The sequence below is a fragment of the Nelumbo nucifera genome, chromosome 3 (assembly GCF_055504915.1).
Source record: "Nelumbo nucifera cultivar China Antique chromosome 3, China Antique-T2T, whole genome shotgun sequence".
Taxonomy (NCBI): domain Eukaryota; kingdom Viridiplantae; phylum Streptophyta; class Magnoliopsida; order Proteales; family Nelumbonaceae; genus Nelumbo; species Nelumbo nucifera.
In genome coordinates, this window is record NC_142651.1 from 41571593 (window position 1) to 41580758 (window position 9166).

At 37.6% G+C, this 9166-nt stretch overlaps 1 protein-coding gene across 9 annotated transcripts in view; it reads left to right on the forward strand.

Moving 5' to 3' along the window:
• LOC104603953 (protein SPA1-RELATED 2-like) overlaps positions 1 to 3826 on the forward strand; it is a 31435-nt gene extending 27609 nt beyond the window's left edge. For 2 of the 9 annotated variants that reach the window (XM_010268139.3, XM_019198872.2), the window contains exons 6-8: positions 434 to 751; positions 842 to 901; positions 2186 to 3385. In XM_010268139.3, the coding sequence (XP_010266441.1) occupies positions 434 to 751; positions 842 to 901; positions 2186 to 2377 (570 nt within the window). In that variant the 3' untranslated portion in view covers positions 2378 to 3385. Of the gene's footprint in view, positions 1 to 433; positions 902 to 2185; positions 3386 to 3482 lie in introns of those variants that run through there. The other 7 variants (XM_088900912.1, XM_088900913.1, XR_016083974.1 and 4 more) reach the window with 6 other exon arrangements.
• Positions 3827 to 9166: the final 5340 nt, after the last annotated feature.

Consider the following 9166-nt stretch of genomic DNA (forward strand, 5'->3'; position numbering starts at 1 on the left):
TAACGAGCAAAAAATGCTCCCTGTGTGGGTGGGTGAGGGGGCACTTGGGGTGCATCCTTATTGAATAATCCAAGCCATCTGTTCTTGTTGCAGTCTACGAAGAAGTGATTAGATATGGTGAATGTTCTACAAATCAGAAGATTAGCTGTCATATTAACTCTGTCTGGCTTTCTGTAATTATGACATCAGATACATCCCTTTTATTATCTTTCTTTGGTCTTCTTTTTTTTTTGGGGGGGGGGGGGGTGGGGGTTGGGGGAATCAAACTGTTTGTCTCACACTCATGGTACATTTATGGATGGATGACTATTGTTCGTTATCTGCTTCTTTCAATGTCAGGAAATTTATTGAGGAATTCTTCTCTTTTCTGTGCAAGTTTTTGTTTGGTAGGCATTTTTGTTCAATAAAGTTAATAGGCTTGTTTTTGGAACAGAAAAACAGTATCAGCACAATCAGGAATGTGGCCAACATATGTTGTGTTCAGTTCTCTGCTCACTCCACCCATTTGTTGGCATTTGGTTCTGCCGATTATAAGACTTATTGCTATGATCTTCGGAATACAAGAATCCCTTGGTGTACATTGGCCGGGCATGGGAAAGCTGTTAGCTATGTAAAATTCCTAGATTCTGAGACCCTTGTTTCTGCATCCACTGACAATACATTAAAGCTCTGGGATCTCAACAAAACCAGTTTTAGTGGGTTGTCCACCAATGCTTGCAGCTTAACCCTTGGTGGTCACACTAATGAGAAGGTTGGTCTCTTTTGTTCTAGATATGTCTTGCTTTCAGAACCCTTAAACGTGGCTGCTTATCTGCTTACTATTTGCTTTCTGCTTTTTCAGAACTTTGTTGGTCTATCAGTTTCTGATGGGTATATAGCTTGTGGTTCAGAAACCAATGAGGTATACTTGGACTTCAACATTGAGCTTAGTTTTTACTGTGCATGTCAGAACTATAGAATGGAGCTCATTTGATTGGTTCTGCGTTGTTAATCTCTTGCTTTGAATACAAACTGGCATTTGGATTAATCATCTAGGACTTGATCCTGTACTGACTGCTTATATTTTTCCAGACCTTCCAATGTTAAGACTTGATAAGATGCTTATGGTGTCAGACAAGTCAAGTTTGCTTATAGTTGAAATAGTTCTGACAATCTACAGGATAGAGACTATCGAGGTCATCCAGATGGTTTAAAGTTTGCATCATGGTCTTGTGACTTGATATGTATATCCATTAGGGACCAATTGTATTATATGATAATCACAACACAAAGCACTGTTCAAAGCTGTTTAATAATGGCTGAAGTTGCTGAAATGATGACTTTGTCACTTTGTCTTTTACTGGATACGATAATTATATAATAAAATATTCAAAGGTAAAGTAATCAACCTTCAATCATTAAGGAGATTCACTAAAAGACATAACAACAAGTCGTTCAGTTCAGCTTCTTTAGTTGTTAACAAATGGCCCCTAGTACGAGTGTAATCTAGGCCCATGGGAAAGAGGAATTCTATTTGCATGTAGTAGTTATTTATCTTTGAAAAGCTTTGGTTGGAGGTGGCAGGGGATTCACAGCCAATGGTTGAGTGGATGAAAAGGAGGGGGGGAGTCTCCATAGAAGTATACACATGCTCTTAATGAGGGAAAAATCCTAGCCAGAAGACTGACCACCCCATTCAGATGGGTCAGGGGATCTGCAAAAACTGTGGCTGATGTAGAGGAGCAAATAGGACTGTTGGAGATTTGCCTATCCAATGTATAGACAAAGTGACCATACTTGTATTCTGGAGAGGATGAACAAGATGGCTCACTCTTATGGGGTGAGCTATAACATACTGTACTTTTTTATAAAATCTCACTAATCTGCTAACAATCAAAAAAGACCTAAAAAAGAAGAGAACAAAGTACTGTGGCCTAGGAAAAGAATGCTTCATTGATAGACAAGTATCAGGACATCCTCAACCCAACATCTTCATAGACTACAAATTTCATATCCCATTCAGATGCCATGGAACCTACTCTGGAAATATTTTAGATGATCGGTTATCGATTGGATTAAGATGACATCTAATGTCATATTCCTTTGGATGGCCAAAGAAGAATAGGAAGAAATGTAGTTTCTCTTTTTTTTTTTTGTAGAAATAGGATAAAGTTTTCTAACTCTGGCTTTTTTTTTTTTCTTTCAGGTTTATGCATATTACAAATCTTTCCCTATGCCAATCACTGCTCACAAATTTGGTTCCATTGATCCTATTTCCGGCCAAGAGACTGGAGATGACAATGGACAATTTGTCTCTAGTGTCTGTTGGAGAGGGAAGTCAAACATGATAGTTGCTGCTAACTCTAGTGGAAGTATAAAGTTGCTGCAAATGGTATAAGGAAGATGTACTTTTCCCCAGCTGTGCACAGCTTTTTGGTCCTACAAATTTGGGAGTCCCTGGGGCTGGGGTGAAACAAACTTCACCCCAAACAAAAGTAATAGGAAAACAGATGTGAGAACTGAGAGATTGACGACAGAAGCAGAAGAAAGATGAGCCACCAGGTATCTTTGTGATTGTAATTAACTGCTGTTTGGTTCTCCTTGTCCTTGCTTATCAAAGAAAATAGTCAGCTTTGTCAAACCAATTGCTCAGTCGATTATAACATCTTAGCTCCATACTGAGCTCCTAGGTTTGATTATAGAGAGGCTTGGTGCAGTTGAATACCTCGTGGCATGCAGCGTCAACCCTGGAAGACAATACCAGATGGGGCTCCAGTAAATCTTCATGGAAAATTATCCAGTATCTTCAAACCAGGAGTTAAGGTACAACTGCAAGGTTCTTAAGCTTTAGTGCCATCAGATTATGTTGCAGAATAGCAAAAGGCCTTCAAGACATGGTTGAAGCATTTGCATTGAAGTTGTTTTAGACTCTGGGTTCAGGCATTTGCGAAGAAGTTGCACAAGATCCTGGACTCAAGTCTGCGAGACAGATGTAATGGTTACAAGTTGAGCGTTGCCTTGCTTGCTATCCAATTAAATGTTGATTATTCAACAACAAACTAAATGTTGATGGTGCCAACGAATCATATTGGGGTGATTGAAGAGCTTGGAGCTTTACGTGACAACGATAATACCTGTTTGACACAGCCTGTAAATTTGTACATTTAAGCGGATTAACTGTGCGGTCCTTCATATTTTGTGGTAAGAGAATGCCTGTTTAACATACATTTCTTCATGAGGATTAACTGACCCTGTTAAACAATTCAAAAAGAAAAAAAAAAACCACTTAACATGTATCTAGATAAATTATTGTTGAAATTTATATACATTATATGAATTACATAATGTATCTCAATTTAGAGAGGCCGAGTTTTGGTATAATATCCCAGTTTTATTATTCTGGCGATATTCAAGTGGTTTATTCTTTTTTCAATGTTAATAAATCTTGATCTGAATTATCCAAATCTGTGACTACCATGCATTTGTTTTTCTCTTTGTTTTAGCCTCCTTGTGGCCCAAACATCTACCGATATCATCCTTGTTATGACAACTACTTTGGAGACAGGATTTCATCAGAATCTCAGAAAGTCCAAGTGGAGAGGACAGAGGGCTAGAGTGAGGTTTTGGTGTAAAACGTAATTATTGGCTTATTTCTTTGGCCATATCGTTCAACTATTAGGTGATTGCTTTTTTATTTTTCAAATTTTATGGATCTTCTTTCTCCAGTCTTCTGTTGATTACTATCCACAATTTTTTTTTTCTTTTTTCATGGTTCTTGGCGTTTCAGATGGTAACTATAGATTGTCGAACTTATTTTGGCAACATGAAGTTCTGGACCTTATGCTTATGGTACATGAATAAGGCAGCATTTGGTAATATTGCAATAAGAAGCGCATCAAAGTTTTAAGGGAAAAATGAAGTAACATTGATTCACTAAAGTTTTTATATATTTCTAGTTTTTTATATATCAAATAGCAGAAAAATATTTTTCTTTTTCTTTTTTGGTTATTGAGCTTCAAATTTATTCCTTTTCATATAGTAAAAAAATGTGTTTAACATGAGATTAATAACCAATTTAAAAAACAATTTCAGAAATTGAAATGATGAAGATAAGATTCATGTTAGTGATTTTTATTATTGAACTAGAAGAATTCTTGAAATAAATTTACATTAAATTAATAAAAGAATGGGAAAATCTATGATATAGAAAAAGTATCTTTTCCATATCATATAGGATGATATGGACCAATCAACATTCGACTTGTCTGTGCCGATGAATACTGGTTATCCCATGTAAACGTCATCCTCCCCCCTTCTCTCTTTCTCTCCAAATTCCAACCCCCATTCCTCTCTCTATTGGTGGCCGCTGTTGAGGTCTCCTCTCGTGGAACGTCTTTTTATTCTCTCTACTTAGGACCTTGGGTAGTCTCTAGTTTGTTTCTTGCTTTCTCTCTCATGCACACTCTATTCTTCTCTTTTTGCGCTTTCAGTGATACAGAAAGACACACACCTCGATCTTCGCCTCTGAATTGTATGGGTTTATAATATAAGATCACATTGTTTTTTTTTGTTGTTGTCGGGAGAGGGTGAGAAGCAAATCAAAACGAAAATGTTGGGTTTCTTATCTTGGTTTTGGGTGCCATCTTCTTGCCAACAGTGGTGTTTTGTGGATTTGCGAAGAGGCCGAAGCTCGAAAGAGATTTTCCAATAAACCAGAGAGTTGAGCTGAGTGAGTTTAGAGCTCGTGATAGTGTTAAGGCACCACCAAATCTTGTAGGGTGGGATCGTCGATTTTCCTGTCAAGGGTTCCTACAATCCTTACACCATCAGGTAATTTTTCCTGTTTTTTTTTTTGTCCGTGGTTGATTTTAAGCTTTGGATTCAATTGAGGATGGTGTTTAGCTTTCGGGTTTTGTTTCTTGAATTAGTTTCTGTTCTTGGATGGAATTTGTTTATCTTCTTTTACCTACTCGTTATTTTATAATTTATATTGATGGGCTTTTGATATTCTTTGCTTTTTTACTGTTTCCTTTTCTTTGTTTAATAGGTTCTAGATGTGATGATTCTTGATATTTTGAGGTTCTTTAATTTGCAAATTGACAACTATGTGGGTCTATACTGTTCTTTCTCTTTCGATGTAGTTTATAGATGGGATTTCGTAGATGTTGGCTCCTTTTCTTTATTTGTTTATCTTCTTTGGCTTTTGATCTCTTTAAAACTCTACAGGGTGGAGATTTATTGTAATGGTTTTGACACATTTTTTTTCTTTGAACCAAACTCTATTTTACAACAGTGAAATTGGGGACTCCTCCAAAAGAATTCTATGTTTAAATTGATATCGGAAGTGATGTCTTGTGGGTCACTTGCAATGCCTGCAATGGTTGCCCCAAATATAGTGGCCTGAATGTAAAGCTCTCTTTCTTTCTTTCTTTCTTCCGCCTCCTTCCTCTTCTTTCATTTCCATTGACATTTTTGTAGATGAAATCCTTACCAAGACTATTACATTTTTGCAGATTGCTTTGAATTTCTTTGACGCTGCCACCTCATCCACAACTTATCTAGTATCTTGTTTAGATGAAATATGGAATTTGGCAGTTCAAACTTTAGATGATGGTTGCACTACTCAAAATTTCTAGTGTGGTTACTCCTTTTAGTATGGTGATCGAAGTGGGACATCGAGTTATTATTGTACAAGATATGTTCTTCTTTGACACAGTTCTCGGGAACTAGCTTATTAGGTTTTTTGGATATTTTAAAATTTAATTACAATATAAAATAATTAGTTACCGGTTATTATAGTAAATCTAGTAATAGCTGTAAACGTGGCATTGTGAGGGATTTTCGATACCATATGATTTTCCATATCATAGTCGGACCCTAAAAGAATAGAGAAAAACCTAATAACTCATAGAAAGGAGAAATGGTTTCTTTAGACTTTTATATAAGAAGAATATTGGTTCACCCCATGTATTAGTGGAAAATTTTGGGTTTTGATATTAGTTTGGGGGAAAGTTAGGGTTCATATTTAGGTTGGCCCTTAACCTAACCCAATTTATCTTATTAGCATTCTTACTTTATTAGATACAATGAAAAGGGACTAAAAGAGATTTAAGAGAAAAAGAGGGATTTAATGGGGAGGGGAGATGCTACAAACATTGACTACTAAGGTGCGACCGTGTGTGTGTGTGTGTGTGTGTGTGAGAGAGAGAGAGAGAGAGAGAATAATGGTATTATTAGTTTAAATATGGAATTTATGAGAGACAATAAAGACCTATTAGGATTTTAATTTTGCCTTATTATATTTTTAATGATTTCATAAATATGCACATGCACAAGAAAGGAGAGTAGGAAAAGGCATATGTGAGCTCTATGGTGAGAGGACTTCTCACCTCCCATCTTATATGCGCGATTTGGTGCTCCCTGATGGAGGATAGCTCGGACGTTGCGACGACAAGGTCGGATGGCCAAGCTGCAATAGAATAGAGTCAGAGTCCCTGGGGTAGGCACTCTGATGCTTAAGTCAGTGATGAGTGTTGAGAATGCAAGAAAGCGAGAGAGCTCGAGAGTCTAAGAGCTAAATCGTGCATACCTCTTTTTGGTTGAAGGAGGTGCCCTTATATAGGCAAGGGTCTCCCATACCACGTTCGAGATCTCCGAGGGAACGCGACTTACCAACACACAATCCTTGGAGGTGGTTCTAATGGATAACGATGAGGCTTTTCCCAAAAGCGGGCTGTATGGAAGTCAGTTCACTTAGGCGATGTGATCCCGAAGGAATTAGAGAGGATAAGTCGCACGCACACAGGTCACTACCTAGACCTTAGTTAGGTCGCTAAGACTTCAATGGGAGATCACCCCTCATATCGAAGTCTCTGGCCTAGTCTAGAATGAGGTGCACCAGGTCGGCCCTAGATGAGGTGGTGTCGGGTGCTCTCCTAAAGTGCGCAAGGTGCACCCGAGGTGAACCCAACATTCTTGATAAGGGCATGTGATTGCCTATGTGGCATCGAGGTTTTATACAACGATTTGGAAGTGCCACGTGTCGCAATGTCACTGGAGGGCTGAATCTCCCCTCATCACTAGAGAAACCAGTTTAAGGTCTTGTGACCCAAAGCTTGGGATATAATGAGTATTTGTGTTTTTTGAATTAGTTAATGAATTCATGTTAATCTATACTACTTATAAAAAAGCGAATGCCCCTTCTTTCTAGAATTTTCACTAGACGTTTTCTACCCCATTTGTCTAAGCATACAACAGGCATAAAGAGGGCATATATGTCCTTTACTCTCACTTCAGAAACTACCCACTTATAACCATATAAGAAAAGGTCTACTAAAGAGTCTTTACAACAAGAGTGTCGTGGGGATAAAAAAGAAAAATAACACCTATAGCCCCCACATTTTATCATCAATAGATAGATAAGACAAATAAGCACAGAAAATGCATAAAAGTATGAAACAAAACAAATTTGCTTTCATCGAAGGCACTGCCACGTGCAAATGCACATACACATTTACTAGTATCTTTAAAAATATAGTTGAATAACTATTTTGATAAGATTGTAAATTGTAACTATTTTATTAAAAATTTGAAATGAAGTAGAAATAAAAAAGGATGGATAAATCTCTCCCCATTGGTAGGGATAGGGATGGGAATGGTTCCCATCCCTGCCCCACTTTGTTGAATTTACATATCCGGCCCAAAAGGGGCTGCCCCACAGCACATCCCCACCATGTATTGGGAAAATCTCCTGATGATGACATCATTGGTTCTAGTACTATTATTGGGAGATGTTCCCAATACATGGTGGGGATGTGCTGTGGGGCGTTGTGAGGTGGCACCTTGTGGGGCGGAGATGTGAACTCCACTTTGTTGTCATTCTTATTCTTGAAAATATTAAAGGCATCTAACAAAAGAGGGTAAATTCTAAAAGAACCCCTAAACTATGATCAATGTTTCACTTTACAACCCTCTGAAAAGAAATATTACTCTCTTCAAACTTCTTTTTTTGGTATTCGGTGCCATGCACTATTAATAACTTCCCCCTTACCCCTTTTCCCCCAAAATGCAGGTTGGGGGATTCATTCCGCATCAACGGAGCAAACTGATTAACACACCAACAGCCAGCCCTCGATTGATTACTCCCTTCAAACTTTCACATGTGTGTCAAATAACCTTTAAATAGCATTTGATTATCTGAATTCAAAGCGCCCTTGTACTATCTAACAATTACTTAAAGTACCCCTAAAATTCAAAACGACACTCCTAAACTATAAAAAAAATGACATATACCACCCTTCCATTAGTCATCTACTACATTACATTTACATGTGACATCAGGTGACAATTTTAATTTTTGAAAAAACGCAATTTTGCCCTTACCAACTTTACCATTGCAAAAGGTTGTCCCTAAAATTTCCCAAGAAACCCATTTTAAAGGTCACAATGAAATGGTTCGACTGCAATATCCGACGAATAGGGATGGCAATTTTCCCTAAGCCCCGACCCCTTGGATGGGGATTGTTTTGGTGGGGCGAGAACGAGAATGGGAATTAATAGGGATCCTGATTGGGGTTGGGGTCAGAGTGGTGATTGAGGTCCCCGCCCTACCCCGACCCCGATTATATATATGTTAAATATTATTTATATTAAATATATTATATATATGGTATTATTTATATTATTTGTATATATCAAAATATATTTAAAACAATATTTATATTTTAAAATTTTTATTTATTTTAAGTAATTTATTTTTCAAAAAATACTGTTAACTAAAAACATTTTGGGGATTCGAGTCCCCATAGGGAATTCGTTCCCATCGAGGATTAGGGATGGATAACAACTTTTATCCCTGGTGGGGATCAGGGACAGGGATGGGGATTAATTTCAGAATTGGGGTCAGGGACGGAGAATATGATCCCCGCCCCAAATCTGCCTTGTTGTCATTCCTAAAAGTAACCACCTTTCTTTCTTTGTCTGAAACCTCTTTTAAGACAAACGCGACTTCTATAGAAGCATAGAAACCCATTGGTGTATTTTTGGGCAATAAGGTGGATTTCTCTAAAATTGCCTGTGCAGCATGTAAGTTAGAGGGAGGAGAAGAATTTTCCTTTGATTTTTGTTGTAAATTAGAAATTTTGTTTTTGTGTCTCCGTGTTTGGGTTGTTTTAGGCCATGAAACCTT